The 20,039-nt window shown below is 40.5% G+C and overlaps 1 protein-coding gene across 6 annotated transcripts in view; it reads right to left on the bottom strand.

The window, feature by feature from the left end:
- Nucleotides 1-1,143: 1,143 nt before the first annotated feature.
- The window catches only part of Znf462 (zinc finger protein 462), a 135,535-nt gene continuing 116,639 nt past the window's right edge, over nt 1,144-20,039 (bottom strand). For 5 of the 6 annotated variants that reach the window (XM_058581614.1, XM_046451831.2, XM_058581615.1 and 2 more), the window contains 3 exons: nt 10,924-11,056; nt 5,198-5,321; nt 1,144-4,029 (listed from right to left, as the gene is read on the bottom strand). In XM_058581614.1, the coding sequence (XP_058437597.1) occupies nt 3,819-4,029; nt 5,198-5,321; nt 10,924-11,056 (468 nt within the window). In that variant the 3' untranslated portion in view covers nt 1,144-3,818. The remainder of the gene's footprint in view (nt 4,030-5,197; nt 5,322-10,923; nt 11,057-20,039) is intronic. The other variant, XR_009227408.1, reaches the window with a different exon arrangement.

Here is a 20,039-nt window from a genome sequence, read left to right as displayed (position 1 = left end):
CACCTGCATTAGGACCCACCCAGCTGTGATTCCTAAACTTCCCCCATAAAAGTCTCAGAACCAAAGCCTGTTTTGCCTCTCTCCTATAGAGATGGCCTTTGTCAGCTCTGACAAACTCTGGTGAGGTGTGCTGCTTCCTAGTTGAGGCATTTGAGTGATGGGCAGAACACCCCCAAGATCTCAGCAACTGACTCACCTTCTCTCCTTTATGGAAACAGGAGAGACTTCAACTAGCATTCCTAGAACAGGCTCTCTCTTGAGCATTTGATAATAAGTTGTAATAATTGATTGATCCTTTTTTTTTTCCCTTGCCTTGCCTGATATAGGCAAGCTCAGCCACATCTGTGGCTTACGTGGGCCTCACAGAATGCATTTTTTCCATTTGCACCCATCATCTTTGCCACTGAATCATTTTTCCCTTTGGGCCCTGACTTATCAATTTTTGGGGGTCACCTTTATAGACTTGTCTTTTAGCTCTCCCCCAGTGAAAGAGACACAAAGCATGAGGAAGGGAGAGAACCAAGTTTTTAGAATGAACTCTGAACAAATTGCCAGCCATTCTTAGGATGCTGGTGGAGGAAGAGTGTTGGGTGGCTCTGAGTGCAACAGCTGACACTGTTGATTTTTAATGTGTTCTTCTAGGTTTCATAACTGCTGATTTTTTTCTTTGCTTTACAACACGGTAGCTCAAAAAATAAGTGAATGGTAATAATTTGGTGCAGGATGCACAGTCAGATAGTGACTGAAGCTTTCCTGTTAAGGGTGACAACACTGTGACATGAATCCTCCAAGTGGCTGTGACTTGCAGTTACTTGAAAATGACTATGCTTATAAACTCGCCTCAGCACTGGCTGTTCCTTGGAAGCTTCATACATCACTCTGATTCACAATTTTGATGGAAAACATTCCCTCCGCAATATTCTCCCATTCTGTGGGGATACCTGATGTGGAAATGCTAGCATTTTAGAATTCTAGCCCACACCTCACCTTAATTTTACCTCTGCTGTTCACACTTGTGTAGATTCAGCAGGTTAAAACACCTCTTGTGCACAACCTTTGAAAGGCAATGCTGTATCATTTCTACACTTGCTATCTGAAGGAAGGAATTCATATCCACAAATGATTTACAACAGATGACATAAACACATGTGAAAAAAATTCTTTATTAATTTCTCACATTTCATTACAAAATGTATGTTGCAAACAACTTGAATAACCTACTTGTGGTTTTTTTTGTTTGTTTTTTGTTTTTGTTTTTAAACCCTTGGCTTCAAGGACTCAGAATCTCCCTCATCTTTTACCAAGTATCGGGAAACACTGATTATTGTAGTCAATAGGTTATCATTCTGCTATTTATTTTCTTCTCTCAAGCTCTGAAAAAAAATGTCCTCTGTATAAATTAAACAACAACAACAAAAAAAATGTTGTAAATTCTATGTCATTACAGTCAACAGAATTATAATAATGCATCCAAAATGTGCGGCCACAAAATATCAGGTATATGTTTGAAAAAGAAAAAAAAAATGACATTCTAGCCTTGTTAAAAGGATAATGGTCCCATATTTTTATTAACAGGTTAGCAAAACAAAATCCAATGGATTACAATATTTACATGTTATTTGAAAAATAAAGTAGTGATAAAAGCATGTCACAATTATTTTATTTTTTTCCTTTTTCTTCCTTTTTTTTTTGTTTTTGTTTGTTTTTTGGTAATCATTACAAACACCCAATCCAGGTATGGAACTGTTTAATACATTTGAAATGAGGCCAATTAAAAACAAATATAGACACAAAATGAATCTTTGTCTAGAGAGTCCACACTTTCCCCATTTTCTGGTTTCCACATGATGGCCCCCCATCCCTAAAAAAAAAAAAATTAAATTAAAGTCCTACAAATAAAAATTTTTTAACAGCAAGAAAATAAAAGAAGAACATGCTTTTCAAGTAAGCACTTATTCCACAAATGCAACATCTTTCCATGGATTTCATTTGAAGCTGTGTGGGACACTGTCGTCAGCAATCCCCCTTCCCTTTCTTCCCTCCCCCCTCCCCCAACCCTTCCAAGTTTAAAAAAAAGCAAAAACAAAAACAAAAACATGAAAACCAAGACTCACGCACACACGTGTGTACACGCACATACACACACACACGCACGCCCGCACGCATCCATGCACAACCAAGCTAACGCACACATGGGCTTCTATAAACCTAGGCTTCAAGAAAAATTCTTCTCTACTTTTTGGAACGAAACCCTTTGTTCACAATCAGAACATATTATAAATGTAGACTTAGATTTAGTCTAAGCTGCTCCCTCCAGAAGACGCTAATATGGGGAAACAGCAGCTGGCAGCTAGATTAAAAAAAAAAAAAAAAAAAAAAAGTAGTTCTCCAGGCTCCTTGTAGGATATATGTCATTTCTTGTCCACTCTCGCCAAAGGGATGGGATTCCAGCACATCCCCTCGTCCCCCCCCCAAATAAATGAGAACCCCCCAAAACGCAAGGCAAACAAAAACACAGATTTTTAAAAAATCACACACAAAAGCCAGCCCATCCTAATAGAAATTATTGGTGTGAGACGGATAATGTGTTAATTTGACAAGCAACAGAAGGGTGAAGAGGACCTCTTCTCTGGCCCACGAGCTGCATAGCTGTGCCAAAAGTTTGGTTCTTTAGTTAAATAAAAAAAAAAAAAAGAACCAAAAAAAAAAAAAAAAGAAAAAAGTTAACTTCTTTGTTATTTTCATGTTTAAAATAAAAACATTCCTATTCACAAAAAACTAAATCTCCCTTGCCCCCCAAATTAAAACAACAATAACAACACACACACACACAAAGAAACAATTTATATGAAAAAAACTGAATTGTGCTGTGTTTGTAACACTCAACTTGATAGGAAATAAACGTGGCAAACGAAACGGCTCGAGCACTTTAAAATCAGCTCACATGGAACTACCAAATGCTAAATTATAGTCGAACACTAATAAACAGCTTACCTGGAATAAAGGATGACAATTCACAAACAGTTATCTAATAATTAAAGTCTTTCTTTTTTTTTGTTTTGTTTTTTACTAAAATAATTAAAAAAATCACAGTATTTTAAGAAATAAAACCCACGTGGGGATTTTAAGCACAATTTGTGTTCCTTTCTTTAAAACTCTTTTTTTTCTCCATTCACCATCTTGCCCAGCAGTTCTCTCTACATTTAACCACAAGGACGACAGGTAGTACTGACAAATGCAGAGAATTCCCTTGGTTAAGTTTGAGGTACTAGGAAACAGGTGACTGTTTTATGCAAAGCAGTTTTTTTTTGTTTTCTGTTTTTGTTTTTTGTTGTTTTATTTTATTATTATTATTATTATTTTTTCCCAAAGCGGCTGCAGTTAGGTCTTGAAAAAGCTTAAGGTATTAAAACTAGAAAAACGCACCGAAAGTTGTGCGTCAAAAAGTTGTTCCCTATGAGAAGTCTTGTACTGTCTCCGGAGCTTGTTTGCACACACTGTCCAAGACCGCCATGGAGCGCACCGTGCCCACGAAGGTGCTTCCATATCCGCCATGAATAAAACTTCCATGGTGAAGATCCCGAAGAAAAAGATGGAGTGATGGAAAAGGAGCCACATATTCCAACCATTTAAATAACTTTAATTTACATACTCACTCACACAGGTACCAGTGCTTTGAAAATAGACTGTTCAGTCCTAAAAAGCAGCTTTGTTCTGTCTTCTCGTTTTTTCTGTCCCCCCCTTCTCAAGCCCACGCCGGCCCTCCCACTTTTTCATCACGGTTCAAGTAAGGTTTGATTAAGAATTTCACCAAACTCTTATTCGTTTTTGGCCTCTGCATTCTCTAGGAGAGATTTGTCGGCAGCTACTACACAGATGGCTACTGTTTCACTCTTTAGGGAAAAGTCTATTCCAACTGGCTCGTCGTCATCTTCCTTTTCCTCTATGGAGGGCATCTTGACACTGTCCTCAACTATCTCCTTTGGGAGGATGTCTTCTCTGCTCACTTGCTTGGTGTCATTCAATGCCCTGGGGCAGGGGGTGGGGGAAACAGGCATGGAAGAGACAGATGAGTATATAGGCTTTTCCTAATTAAATATAAAAAAAAAAACCCTCATGTCTCTATTTCCACCATCCTAAAAAGCCTTTGGGGTTTCCATTGAATAGGGCTACAATATATAACTACAGTGCCAAAGAAGGGCCTTGCTATCTGTAATACTGAGGTTGACTACTTTTTTAAGATCTGAACTTACATTAATATCCACTACTGTACTGTGTTTCAATTACACCATATTTTGTTTCCAGATGAACATAATAATTTTAGGTTATCTCTTCTACAAAGTCAGGAGTGGTAAAAGAGCAAGAACTGTCGCATGCTCACATTTATCAGGTGAACCCAGAAACTTTGAGATTGACTATATTTATTAAGACAAAAAGGTACTAAAAGATTTACTGAACATGACCAGTAAACAAATAGCTGAAATAACCAAAAAGTAAAAACCTGAAGTTGGAACCTGCATACATCTTGGGAAGCTAGATAAATTCTCTGTTAAGTTGCCAAACTCAATGTTTTGGGGCTTTTTTTTCCTCAGGAAAGGACCAAATCTCAGCTTCTCTGTTTGGTGAACTAGAGGTACCTTGGAGAGGGGACAACTTTAGACTATGGATCTTAGAAATATCTGACAGGTGTGCTCTCAATGACCTGGGAGGAAGGCAGAAGCTGGCTTTGACCTCGAGGCAGGGCAAAGGCAAGTTCGAGGCACTCAGGGAATGGTCAGTCACAGAGGCAGGAACAAAAGCCAGATGTCTACACCCCGATTCACACTAAAGCGATGCTGGACGGAGCAAACACCATACTTGTGCCTGTGGGCTGGCATGGGGTGTGTCATTCATAATGATGGTTCTCCCTCCCCTGACCTGTGCCTGGATAGCCACTTAAAAAACCAACAGAGAAGGAGAAACCTGGTCCCTTCCTCACAACTGTCTCTCCTCCCATGACCTAGAAAGTTGACAAGGAGGGATCAACATTGTGCTGGGAGATCATGGGAGGGAGGGAGGGAGAAAGGAGAGAAGGAGGCAGGGAGGGAGGGAAGGAAGGAAGGAGAGAGGAAGGGAGGGAGGGAGGGAATGCACGAGCCCAGCCTCCCTCCTACCCTCTCACTTTGGACAATGGTGTTGTCGGGATGTCTCCACTTACATGCCGTGTCTCAGCACGTGTCTCTCCCACTCGGAGCCTTGTGAAAATGCCCGTCCACAGAATTCACATGGAAAACGCTTCTCAGTGTTAATCGGAGTCCCACAGTCACCAAATCTCATCAGCTCTGCAAAGAGAAAGCATTCGTGTTACCAGTGTCTTATGGGAGTCGGGGGACGTCAAGGTGGGTCTCCGTTCCCTGGGAACACCTCCCCCTGGCCTGGAAGGCCATTCAGGGAAAGCAATCCCCAGGCTCCTCACCCTGTCTTCAGGTTTCCCAGGGGGGGCATTTCTTGAACAGCTTTCCGGAACTGCTACTGGCTCTGGGCCCCAAGCCTCCCCATCTTTTCTCACACCCACCCCAGCAGCTTCTATCACAAATAGTCCAGGGTTTTCTTGCCAGAAGTGTAATCTCTGCCCATTCCAAAGGCACCTGAGCATTTTCTTCTCTTTAGCCTCGCCCTCCTATGTAGGCTCCGCATCAGGCCCCACAATGTGGCACCTATTCATTTTCCACCTGACACAGGTTTATCTTTGCTTACTAAAATGAATAGAGGTGACCCAAAGCATTCAACTCGGTCATGGCTATAGACCCCAGGGCTTTCCTCCCTTGTTCCACGTGAGGCCAAAGCCTCATGCCTGGTGGGCCCCTGTCATGGAGAGCATCATGAACACCTCACAGGGTGGCTGGGAGCCCCGAATGAGATCGACGAGGAAAGAATCTGGTATGACCACGAATCCAGACAACCTGGGGGCAGAATGGGAAGGCATGTACCCAGCCAGGCTTTCCAGGGTCCTGGGCAGAGCTGACTGCCATCTACTCCTCAGTGACATTCATGAGTGGGGGGGCTCTACAGACCTTTTTGGAAAGGTCTGGACGGGTCTGTCGTAAACACCAAATACTAGTTGTTCTGTTTCTTTCACGGTGCTGCGCACATGTTAGGGGTCTGATAAATGTAACCAGCTGGCTGTTTCCAGGCCACACATCCTGGCACACTCAAAGACGACAGCTTATATGGCTTTCAGGCTCTCGTAAGTTCCAGGCCTGTACTTGGGTTTCATTGTAGCATACAAGGCCACATCTTCACAGGGGACTAATAAACAGCAGGACTAGATGGTTATGCTGATCATTTCTCTGTACCTGACCACTCTGGGCCCACACACACACACACACACACACACACACACACACGATGTCATAGGAAGCCGTCTCCTGGTAGAAATAACCCATCTCACAAAATCCTCAGGACGATGTTAACAGGATAGGAGCTCTGAGATGCCTTAATCTCCAGCACAAAGAGCTGTGTGAACGGGGCTGGTTTTCACAAAAGATGAAACATTTTCTCACAAATTAAGAAGATCACCACACAAGCCATTAAAAATAATTGCACAGACTATCTTCCTTGATTCTTTTCATTGGAAATGAGACAGCACCATCTGCTCTGCGCATTAATTCCTTAGCAGGGATTATCTTGGGCAAGAAATCAACAGAATGCCTTCCTGACTCCTCCCCGACTGCATAATGAGAGGGGGCGGGGCGGGAGGATCTGCCTCGGGTTCATTTTGATTTCTTCATGCCCGGTCTCCCCTCTTTCAAATTCCCTCCCCGCACCCTGGGCAGGCCCACCGTTCAGTCCTCTCTCCAGCTCTCAGTGTTTGGAAAGGAGGTTGGGAATGGGTAGCCAGGAGACAGTGAACTCCCTAAATCGAGGGTATCTGATGAAAGGCTAAATTGCCACCGAGGAAAATGCTCTCGTGCATTTGCTCCTTTACCCCCAGGAAACATGAAGCCACTCATCTGTTCTTTCCAAAGGCGAATGCTAAGTTTCATCCTCAAAGGAGGAGGCCACTCATTACCTGTCACACTTCAAATAGCTCTCCCTCAGCCTGAGAGCTACACTAACACCACCTCCCGCCCTCTGCTCCTGCAACCCAGAATGTCTGGCAAAGACACCCCGAGGCTATTGTCTGACGGGCAAGAATCTGCAGTGAAGGTGGGAAATTGATTCTAGGTCTATTCAAAGGTGACGGGACAAAGAAGGCTGTTCTTGCAGGGTGGGTGAGAGGCAAGGGAAGGTTTAGGCTTGTCATTCCCATTGACATGGCTGGAAGTCACTTAGGAAAGTCTGCCCACATCTGGAGGAATACTTGTTTCTCTACCCCAGGACTTTTCCCCGTCCAGTGGTTAAGGTTTGTGAATGTGGACACCACACTTTCCCAGGTAAGTCCATCTGTTGTCTGATGCTACGGAGTCGATTGAAAAAGGGGCAACCAAGCTGGACAAGCAGGGACAATGAGCCTGGTTGTCCCACAGGCATCCCAACTGTCATTTCTTCTAATTTCCATTTATTTATTTATGAGCCACAGGGAAAGGAAGGGCTAGAAGGGGTTTTGTCTCTGTAATGCTTATCACCTCTAAAATAATGTGCGCATGTGCACAGTTTTGGACACCAGGAGGAGTCCTAATATCCAGTGAGGAATAATTTATTTCCTGAAGAGGAGTGGCAGGGCCCCACAGCACCATGAAGTACAAGAAGCCTTTATACCCTCTGTCAGAAGCATCCTCTCCCAGAGTGTTCTCCTTGGAGTGCACAGATGTGAAGGCTTCATTGTGAAGAACAGATGGGTGAAAGGGTTTAAAAAAAGAAGAGGAGAAGAAAGGCCATGCTTCTCAGGTCACCACCATTTCCCTTGAGAGGATGGGTGAACCCAGCCTCTACTAATAGAAGTGGTAAACCTCCCAAGAACCACCGGCCTAGATGGCGAGGATTGTTTTCTTTGTTCGGGTACTTTCCAGGTTGACCAGAGGCTTGGGGCTTTTCACGATCTGGCACACCTGGGCTGTCAGTCCCTGTCACCTGTCTTAGATGGAGGTTCAAAGGCCAAACTGAACCCCCTACTTTGCAAAACCATGGTCCAATGGTTACCTGGAGGGTGGGTGGGAGCAGGGGAGAAACAGGAAAGGGGAGAAGGAAACAGGCTTCCTCAGGCTTGCAGACTGACCGAGCAAGAAAAACAGAGGCACTCTGCACAAGTCGACCTTGGACAAGGCCCTGTGGGCCACAAATTCACACATGTCAGGTCCACAGTCCCTTCAATAGAGAACACTTTACTGCCCAAGGGATTGGGCAAGAGATAGATATTATAAAAAGTCTTGCCTTTGGGGCCAAAGTCCCAATTCAACTATGTAATTTGTGTGTGTGTGCGCACACGTGTGCGTGTGTGCGTGTGTGTGTGTGTGTGTGTGAGAGAGACAGACACACTTTGGGCAAGTTCTTAAATTTTTGAGAACTTCATTGTCCTATTTGTAAAATAACAATATGCAATGTTATTATTTATTAGGTGATTACTATGTTCTAAGTACTGAGCTAATAAGCTAAGGTCTTGGGTGTTATCCCATTTAATTTTTTTTCCAGTACTAAGACTTGAATCCAGGACTTTGTGCATGCCGCGCTAGTACTCCACCACTGAGCTACACCCAGCCCTTATTTAATCTTTACAACTACCTACAGAGCCACAAAAGACCCCAGATAGCCAAATCAGGGTTGAACAAACAGAGTATGACAGAGGCATCACACTCCCTGTTTTCCAAATCTACTGCAAAACTAAGATGATCAAAATGGCACGGTACTGGCATAAAATCAGACACATAGCCCAGCGTAACAGCATAGAGTCTAGACGTTTATAGCCTGATTTTCAAGAAAGTTGCCAAGAAAACAGAATGGGAAAAGAACAGTCCCTTTGTAAATGGAACAACTAGATATCCACCTACAGAAGAATGATACTAGAACTTTATCTCACATGAGATTAGAAAATAATTCAAAATGGATAGGATGTAAACACAAGACCTGAAGCTATAGAACTTCCAGAAGAAAGTGTAGGGGAAGCAGTTCAAGGCACTGGACTGGGCAAGGATTTTTTTGGATATGACTTCCAAAGTACAGGCAAAAGCAAAAAAGATAAATGGGATTATAACAAACTAAAAGCTTCTGCCCAGCCAAAGAAACAAGAGTGAAAAGACAACCTCTATGGAAATGTTCAACATCACTAATCACCAGGGAAATGCAAACTGAAAACACAACGAGACATCACCCCACACCTGGGAGAATGGCCGGTATCAAAAAGAGGGAAGATAACAAATGCTGGAGAGGACGTAGAAAAAAAAAGGAACAGTCCCAGTGGGATTGCTGGGTCTGTAGCCAAAGAAAATGAGACAAGAATGTGCAAGAGGTATTCCAACATTCACGGCAGCATGTTCACAAAAGCCAAGATACAGACCAACCTACGTGTCCATCGGTGGATGAATAAAGACAATGTGATGCATATACCCACGTCAGTTTAACAAGGAAGGAAATCTTGTCATTTGAGACAACATGAGATGAACCTAGAGGATATTACATAAGGGAAAAAAGCCAGGCACAAAGACAAACATTGAATCAACTCGCTCCTACGTGGAATCTAAAAAGGTCAAACTCATAGGAGAAGAATGGTGGTTACCAAGGGGGGAAGGGACGGGGAACCAGGAAGATGTTGGTCCCAACATACACAATTTCAGTGAGAAAAATAAGTTTGAGAAAGCTAATGAGCAACATGATGACTACAATGAAACACAACATATTGTATTCTTGAAAATTGCTAAGAATGGACTTTAAATGTTATCATCACAAAACATAAGTATGTGAGGCAATGTGTAAGTTTTAGCTTGGTTTAGCCATTCCACAATATATATGTAGTTCAAAACAGCATGCTATATGCCATAAATGTCTATAATTTTTATTTCACAATCGAAAGATAAATAAAAATTTAAATGAATAGTTAAAATACAATATCAAAGGCTAACACCTACAGTTTTAAAGTTAAAAAGTGAAAAGGTTGAATACAATCCCCTACACTGAACCTGGCATGTAATGATGCTCAGTCACGGCAACTAACACTATTCTTCTCACACCTGGGATGAGATCTCTAATAATTATTTCTTATATCTATGTTATCCATATGCTTTTGATTATAATAACTAAAGTAACACATTCCAACCCATATTCTTACATGTGTAGTCTGGGGATTTCTACAACAGTCTACGATGAACAACAGAGAAAAACAACACTCTAGACCACAAATTGTATCTACACCTAAATATACTTTGGAAACCTTTTTATTTTGGAATAATTAGAGCTTGGCAGGAAGTTGGAAAAAGAGGTTCAGTGTCCAATAGTATCTTCCCCAGTTCATTCTGTAAATGCCCGGTGGAATGAAAGATGTGGTCTCGCTCCCTCTTACAAAGTGGAAACAGCTCCAAGGGGGTTAAGAGATGGGCCCAGCAGGGGGATGCAAAAAGAGGGCCCAGGTATTTTTTTTTTGCAAAATGAAATGATGAATTCCAAGTTCACTGGGTTTCTTGATAGCCTGACAGTCATTCATCATGCTGCCTGCCTGTCCTCTTTCTGAAGATCCTAAGACACTACTTTTCCTTGTTAAAAACAAACCACAGACCACCGACCCCCCCCACCTATGTATGATTCGGGAGCCCGGGTCTGTTTTCCTTGGAGTTTCTAGAGCTGGTAATAGTTTACAGAGACACGGCCCCTGCTCTTGGAGGCAGTCTGTTCTGCTGCTTAACTAAGAGGGATCATTCCTTCTGTTACTCTCTCGGCAACCTCCTGCCTCCCTTCTGTCCTCACCATGGACGCGCCGGGTGCCATCTGGGACTGAGAGCGCAGGGCGAGACTAACCTCGGTCTTCAGCCTTGCTGTTCATCTCCTCTTCCTTGTCCTCATCATCACTGCTGGAGCTCTCCATTTTTTCCTTCATCTGTTCCAGCTGATCCAAGTTAACCCGTCCAACCAGCTCAAAGTTACGGCTTACCTGAAAAGGGTCCAAACAGAGGAGGGAACAATGAACCACAGACCGCACAGGGTTCTCCCTGGTGGAGACCTCGCCAACATCATTCTCCTGTGACGGTGCTTTTATCACCAGGACCCAACAACCCAGATGCCCCAAAGGTCCTTTTCTTTACTGTGATTCTGTCCTTTGCTTCCACCTTGCACTGTTTTCACTGCAACTGTCAACACCAGACCTTATTTACCACACTTGTTTTCTTAAGAAACCTGAGTACAGAGAGCAGAAGGCGAGATGCACCATCGAGTACAGAGTAGAGAGTAAGCGGCATTCAATAAATAAACATTTTGAGTTGAATTCCAAGGTGTGACTTTCATTAACTACCTAAGGTTCAAACACTTCAGAGGTAAAGAAGCAGGGCAAACATGTAGCATTGAGAACCAGACCCTTCTTTGCCATGGTCCATCAACTGGGGGCTGTAGGCTGTTCCAGCTTTGGCCAGAAGACAAATGACTGAACTCTGAACACTTGAATTAGATGGAAGACCATTTTATGATTACTGGTTTAGCTGTTACACTTGAAGCTGACCCATAGCCTATTTATCAAGGCTGGGATTATCTGAGAAAAATGTAGACAACTAATTTCTTTTTTTTTTTAATCTTTTTTTTTTAGTTGAAGGTGGACACGATAACTTTATTGATTTATATCTGGTGCTGGGGATCAAGCCCAGGACCTCACACATGATAGGTAAGTGCTCTACTGCTGAGCCACAACCCAGCCCAACAACTAACTTATTAAAAGTCCTTTCAAAGGGTTAACTATGGTTCCTGTTCATATAAAATGTGGTTGGAATAATATGGGAAGCTAAGCCATCTTCAAAAAATCATTCAAGGGAAACAGAAATCCATATAAGAAAAGTCTTGAATGATTTTTTTGGTTTTGGTTCTTAGATCAATGGCGGTGCAAAATTCACCTTCTTCCTTAATCTACTTCCAGAACCTCTCCAGTGGTATGTGTGGGACTGTTAGGAATGAAAAGGTGGCACAGGACTCATACCAATGCCCAGCTCAGCTCCAGTCAATAACCAGTCACAGCTACTCCTCTGTGTAAGCGCCCCTTATTGGAGGCCAGGGGAGGGGGCATGACAAAGATCAACAAGACTTGGATCTGGCCTCCAGAGGCTCACAGTTCAGTTCAAGAGGGAAGGCAGACATCATTAATTAGATCACAAGGCAGATTTTCTCGGTTGCCACAGTAGAGACAGAGTGTAATGAGGGCACAGGAGAGGAAAAGAAAGAATTTACAAGACAATTCCAAAATATTCTCTGGGACCAGATTGGAACAAAGATTTGCTGAGCACCATCAATTCCATATGTCTGGCAGATGGGAACATCATCACTGACTGTGACAAATGAGAGAGAGAGAGAGAGAGAGAGAGAGAGAGAGAGAGAGAGAGAGGGGGGGGGGGGGGAGGGAGGGGAAGAGGGAGAGGGAGGGAGGGAGAGAGAGAATTGAGACCAACAGACAGGGGAGACAGGTACATCAAAAAGGAGCAAGAAAACTCAGAGACAAAGCTTCTTTAAAACAGGAGAAACAATACACAGATCTACTATAAGAATGGAATTCATGAAATCAGTCGACTTTGAAAACAAGTCAAAAAGACCAGATGTCTTTATCAATCCATTAAAACACACAGAGAAGACAACTTCTTGTTTTCCTCTTTCATATATGTATATGTATGTATGTATGTGTGTGTGTGTGTGTGTGTAAATATATATATTTTTTAAATAATAGACTAAGGTGAGAAGGAGGAGGAAGAGGTCAAGCTCAGAACCTTTACTTCACTTTCTTCTAAGTTCACAGAAACAGTCTTTGAGGTATTTTGCATCTTGCTAACTAAAGATTTATCCACTATATCTCATCCATACGAACCTCTATGAATTTTTATTTTTCTCACATAAAAGCAAAAAGAATTGGCATAAGGGACATGACTTATGAAGTCAGACAGACGTGAGTTCAAGCTCAGGGTTAGCCATTAACTACATTTTCAAAGTTAGTACTGTACCTGAAACACAATAGTCCCCCCCGCAAATGTAATTTCTTTCCCCTTTCTGGGAGAATGGGTCTTTTCCAATTTTGGCATTTGGAAATGCTTACAATAACCATTGTAAATGCATATTTATGAAGTCATGTTTGGCCACAAAGTCTACATTTTCACCAAATAGCATTTATGACAAATATTTCAATAAAAGTTTCCTAGCTTGTTAGTTTTTCAAGTAAAGTGGGCAAGGTTCCAATTCACCAAATTTTGAACTATGTTTGAAGAAAACTATTTTTAAGTGACTAGTAAGTACTTAGAAGACAGCCTTTTTTAGACCACTTTCTCACTTACTTCCCACCTTTAGTAACCAGGGACACTGTAAATCTGTACCTGGAGAGGAGGGGTGGGGAGTTGCCAGGAAACAAAAATGATGAAAGAAGAAAGTCAAGAAACAGCCTTTACCCATCTTCTTTAATTCAGCTGTTTGCATTCATTCATTCATCCATCCATCCAGGACTCCCCAAGGGCTGAGCAGGCCCTGGTCCTTACTGGAGCTCCCATTTCTCATGGAGCTCACAGTGACAGAAGGAGATCTGTCACCAAACCAAATGTTATTTTTCCCCCTTCCTCTGTTTTTTTTTTTTTTTTTTTTCCTTAAAGAACCGTATTTGTCCATTTTCCCATAGCCATCATCCCCTTTACTAGAAAACTGTTAACATTTTGGATTCTGCACAATTTTTAAAATAGTACATGACATTTCCATGGGAGGATGCTCATCCTGGGATAACCCAGGATTTATTTGTCCTGAAGATTTCTACAATTTTTGTGAGGCAAATTTAAAAAATTTAAAAGTAAAACATAAAATTTTTGCTATGTAATTAGAAGATTTAAAAAAAAATCAAAACCCTTTATAGTGTTATTACTATATTTAAAATCCCTAAGGCATCCATCCAAATATTCATCTGAACACAAAAGGAAGACTCCCTTCTTGCTCTGCACTCGGAGCCCATCATGATTTTTACCTGGGTTTTTGCAACCCCAGCCCCCCTGGCTGGTTTACCAGCTTCCATTCTTGCCTCTTCTTGTAGCCGTTCTCTAGTGTGGTCAAAGCCATCTTGAAAAAAAATGTTTAAATCCCTTTATAAATGTCTCTGCTTGTCCTGAGGATAAAAATTCACATTTTTTCTTGACTTTGCGCTTCTGGACCTGCCATTACTTCGGTCTTTAACTCTCAATCATGCCCTTCCTGTGTTGGCTCTGTCTTCCAGCCTGGCCTCCCCTACCTGGCTCCCAGGTTAAATGTCCTTGCTCTATGATTCCAAAGAACCAACACATCCCTTTGAGAACCCACCACATTAGGTAATTGTTGATGTCGCGCCTCTCCTCCTCAGAGCTCCATGCTCTGAGGACAGATTTTTCTGCATTTTACACAGAAGGCCCGCAAAGTGTCCAGATCACAGTGAATGTTGTTCTCTCCTTCTAGCGACTGGGTATCCTCACTTTATCTTTTTCTTTCATTTCAAGGCTCACACAGAAAACTTGGAAAATAGAAAAGAACCCATTAGAGCCTGATGACCTATATATAAAAACTGCTAACAATATATAGATAACAACCTTTATATAACTACATTAATGTATTCCTGATAGATATAGATTATTTTCATTTCTATAGCATATTAAAACATGCAAGTGTGCCACTTGCTTTATTGCACCTCAAATGGCCTATACATTGTTCTCTGAATAAATGTAACTTTAATCACTGTATCACATTATCATCATGTGGACATGCTATAGTTTACTTCACTATTCCCCTATGAATTTATATTGAGTTATTTCTGGCTTTTCACAATAAAAATTGAGTAATAAATCTTACTGTATGTAAGTAAGCCTTGCTTTCATGGTAAATTTCAATTTTATAAGTGAAATTTCCAGATGTGAAACTAAAGGGTCAAAACCAAATGGTATAGACTTTATTAAAGTTCCAATATTTCCCAGTTGGCCTCTGAATTGATTGCACTACTTCTCAGACCTGGTGATCGGTAGGTAACTGACTAACTTCCTGATGGTACAGAGAACATATTGAAGGCGATTCACTTTTTTCTCTGGAGATGAAAAGCAATTTTTTACCATGTTTTCCCCAAAGGTCCACAATAAAGAGAGAATGAACTTGGTGGGTCCTTTGCAGCCTTCCGCAGGTGAAAGCAGCCATATATGTTCTTTCTTTGTGCAGCACTAGGGATTGAACCCAGGGCCTTGTGCATGCCAGGCAAGCACTCTATCACTGAGCTACAGCCCCAGCCTGCTGTATATGGTCAGTGTTCAGATATGCAATCATTCCTTACATCCTGTGAAAGTCACTTGTGAATGCTACTAACCCAAAGTCCACTGTGAAGACCACTAACCTAGTGTCTGGAAGTCAGTTGTTCAGGAAGACCAAGATGAAGTGCCCCTGACCAGCAAATGGTGACCCTGATTACTGAAACAAGACTGTATGAAACCCCTTCCGTGCTCAGCTAATGTTCAACCTGCCCAGCTTTGTTTTTCTATTTGTCGATTTTTAACCATTTAGCAAAACGTTTTAGATCTGTCCTTGGCATATATTTCCGTATGTTCTCAGCTTAGCCTAAGAACTGTATGATTTACAAATATTGAAGTTGAACATGCATTTTTATACTGAGAGATGAATGTGATCATGCTTGTTCATGACAGAATAGAACCGCACACCCTGTCTTCACATGACATCGCAGGTTACAGGCAGCAGAGCCTCTGAGGAAACAAGGCCACTTAATGTCTCTACAGTCTAGACCCCCTCCTGTTATGGAACAATCTATACATTAAAAAGGAGACACCCAGTCAGAATGCTCATATTGCGTAATACTGCATTCATTTAATACTGTTAAAAAGTTCATTTTAGCTTTCCTTTTTATTTCTAGAAAAAGTGACACCAAAGAACATGGAAAACACTGACCTGCCTATTATATCAGTAGTGCCCATTAGTCACAGACTGAGAATGTGTAGTGCTCTGAAGAATCTGAATGACTTACAACACAGGCCAGCAAACTTTTTCTGAAAAGAGCCAGATAAGTAAATATTTTAAGCTTTCTGGACCATATAGTCTCTTCAAAACTACTCAATTGCTGTTGTAGCTCAAAAGCTGCCATAAGCAATACATAAATGGATGAGTGAGGCTGTATTCCAATAAACTTCTATTTGTAGAAACCAAATTCTGAATTTCATATAACTGCACTTGTCAGAAAAGTATTATTCTTTCACTTTTTTTAAAAAGACATTTTAAAATGTCAATGTCATTCTTAGATAATAGGCCATTAAAAAAAACACAACAACAACAACAACAACAACAAAAAAAAACGGGTTATTTGAGCCTATAGTCCATGGTTTGCAAAACACTTACAGTATCAGGTGGTATACCCAGATCTTCTTTGCCTGTCTTTGAAAACCAGAATGGGGATGTGGTAAAGAATTCAGAGGAAGAGAAGTTCACCCAAGTATCATCTGTATGACTTCTTACAGGAAGACAGTCGAGGGTACAGGTAAGAACAATTTTCAGTTTTCAGATATGAGCATTTCAGCTGGAGTTTTAAGAAAGGACATGAATGGCAGGGTGCCCTTCGTTTTTATGGCTGAATGTTCCATTGCATATATGAGCCACATTCTATTTACTCATCTTCCAGTGGATACTCAGGTTGTTTCCATGTCTTGGCTATTATAAGTGATACTGCAGTGAACATGGAAATGCAGAATCTCTTCAAGACACTCATTTTGTTTCCTTTACATACCCAGAAGTGGGACTGCTGAATCATATAACAGTTCTATTTTTACTTTCTCAAGGAACATGCATACCTTTTTCCATAATCACTGTAATAATTGACATTCTCAAAAACAGAACACAAGGGTCCCCCGCCTTCTCCACATACATCAAACATCACATTGTGCACCTTAAACATATACAATTTTATGTGTCAAATATGCCTTAGTAAAGCTGGGGGTGGGGGATATTCAGCCAAACAAATCCCCTGGGCAGCATTAAAGTTCTTTGGAAAATTAGCCGTGAAACCATATTTGCTCTGTACTATGCTGCCCTCTTATTTTATAGTCACCTTTATCATGCACTAAGCACATAGGGTGGTGAGTCTTTGTTTAAACTTGTCTTGCCTACTTGTTTATAAACTCTTTCAGGGTAGCAAACATTTCTTATTTAGCTCTATAATAGCTCAGTGCAGAGAGTAAGGTCAGTCATGTAGTTGACCTACGAATTTGTTTCAATATTAACAAAATATCTGATATGTGCTAACAATGTATCACTTAGCCATTAAGACCACTAAGATACATGTTAACTTCCATATTTGTAGAAAAAGAAAACAGTACACAAAACAAGTACATGATTAAAGCCAGGATTCAGACTCTATCTTCAGATGACACAGCTCAAGCTTTTCCTATTACAATGCAAATCAACTGTAGAAATGCAAATTTACTCACAAAATATGTAAAAACGACCATGGTCATACTGGCTAAACACAGGAAAAAAGAAGAAAAGAATATTGACAATAATATTCTGTTGCAAAAATCTGATGGGAGAGAGCAGTAGTATCCTTTGAAAAGTTTTCTTCAAAGTAAAAACCTGCCTAAGAACAGTGAGAATAAAAGGATCATGAAGTACCCAGAAGGAAAAGGAACACAGAAGTCAAGAAGCGTATCTACTTTCTTGAGTCAGAATTAGAAAACACCTTTCTTCCAGACCTAACTTAGCCAAAGTCTAGAAACAGTCAACTCCTTTGGAGAATCTTGGTAAGCCTCCAGACACAAACTGTCAAGAAACCATGTGAAAGGTGTCATTAAGTGTCTCAGAGTTTCGTTTCTGGTCAGTTGAGCAGTTGTCATTCTCCTGGACCCGAAATGAACAAGGGCAAAGGTTCTGATGGTGCTGTCACATTTTGCTTATTTAAACAAGCAGGATACTTAAAATTTCATATCTTCACAGTGAATCCATTTATTAGGATTTTTAAATAAACCGAGCCTCATTGCATGTTAGGTGCTATGTTAGATTTTGGAAGGAAAGAGAGGAAGGTGCCGTAAAGAAGGAAAAAGAAATGTCTTGTGAAATCTTAGAAGACAATTTCAAAGCTTACAAGTAAAGAACGTCTTCTTAATGTCTGCTTGAGAAATACGTCTAAAGTTCTGACACACACATCTCTTCCTGCTTATTTAATTCTGGTTTCTTTGGCTTCAAAAATATATTAACCAAAAAAAAAAAAAAAAAAAGGATCATTGAGAAAACAACAGGCAAAGCTAACATGAGGGAAAGAAACAGCAAAATGACATCAACTTCTAGAGGAACCTTGTCACTTAGAGAAATGTTTTGAGCTGATAAAGCTCAAACTGATAGTACTTAGTTCAGAAATTAAATGCAAAAAAAAAAAAAAAAAAAAAAAAAAAAAAAAAGTGGCCAAAGGTGTGTTTTATGATTTAGAGTGAGGAAGGTTCTTTTATCATTTTACTTATTCTCATCTTCTGGAAACCAATGTTCTGTGTGACTTTTTTTTTTTTTTAAACACTGTGAATTTCACTAGTCCAGAAAGATGAGCAATTTTATATGTTGATTCCTTCTAGATTTAATGTTCTGCTGCTTCTCCCAAAACTAGAAAAAAAAAAAAAAATAAATAAAAGATATGAGTTTCTTAGAGTTCAGCTGCCTGAGGTTCCATTTATATAAAAAATTAAAAACATTTCAAAGTAAATTCAATTAGTGAATGTGTATTGCCTGAATAGACTATCCTTCTAAATTTAATATACCGAACATGACAATTTTATGAGCAAACCAAGTTAGAGATAATATATTTTTATGTTCCTTAAACTAGCAAAGAGACTTCAGAAGAACACTAACAAGGTATACTAAAATTTTCTTTAAAAGAAAGAAAAAAAAAAAGTATGTGTTTTCTAAATGTGAGAAGTGCAAGGTTTAGTTTTTTTCCCCCCAAGACTTCAAGGTTTCTAGAAATGTTATGTTTTCATCTTTCATCAGAGCTTCTAATAAGTGGCATTATTGACAGCTATTTCATTGTATGTGCATTCATGCATGTCTATGGGGGGGGGGTGGAAGGAATGAAGAGGGAAGAAGGAAGGAGAAACTAAAAAAGAAAAGAAAATATAAAATAGCCTTCTAGAGGAACAGCGAGGCCAGAAAAAGACAGGGGGGTCAAAGGATGATAAAATAAAATCACCTGCAGTGTTTACTTTGGATCCCAAGAGATTATAAGTGAGACCCCGTTCAATGGCACAAAGATAAAGGTCCAGGAGAACAAGATTCCGTGTGTTACCTACAAAATGAGGGTTCTGATGTCTCCCCTTCTCTACTACATGCTGGTTTCTGAGGATATACAGGGCAGCCTCTATCAAGGGCACTTGACATTTTGGTTCCTAAATGGATAGATATGACTTCAAGGACCCGTCCTGCTGTTACCAGGATTCCATGCAGCCTACAAACACACAGCCTGACATCTTTAGAGATGCTCCTGAGGTTTACAACTTTTGCAAGCAGAACTCAGGTTCCAGCTTTGAATATCCAGCTCTGTTTAATGAAGTTCTTTGAAAAAGACATCCTACAGTGTCTTATAGTTTCTTCTATAAATACTCTCCACTATACAAAAATCACCTAATGCTATTCATATTAGAGTGTAATGCACCTAAGTCTCACAGTCAGCCTTAGCTTAGAACCAACTGCTATGTTTTTCCACATTTTATTTTTGGCAGTCCATATATTAATCTGGATCTTGAGCATCCCATTGATCTATCGTCCCAATGATCAACTTTATAAGAAAAGACTGCAGGATGTTAATATGTATTAAGGACCCATTATGTGCTTGGGTTTGGGATACTGAGATATAATTTAGTTGCTTTAAAATTTATCTATTTTTAGCAAACAAGTCAGTGATTTTTATTAAATTCATACAT

The sequence above is a fragment of the Marmota monax genome, unplaced genomic scaffold, assembly GCF_021218885.2.
Source record: "Marmota monax isolate L192 unplaced genomic scaffold, Marmota_monax_Labrador192_F-V1.1 WCK01_AAM20220418_F8-fsc00020, whole genome shotgun sequence".
NCBI classification, from domain to species: Eukaryota; Metazoa; Chordata; class Mammalia; order Rodentia; family Sciuridae; genus Marmota; species Marmota monax.
The sequence above is the reverse complement of the archived record's forward strand: the minus strand, read 5'-3'. Positions and strand labels throughout refer to the sequence as shown.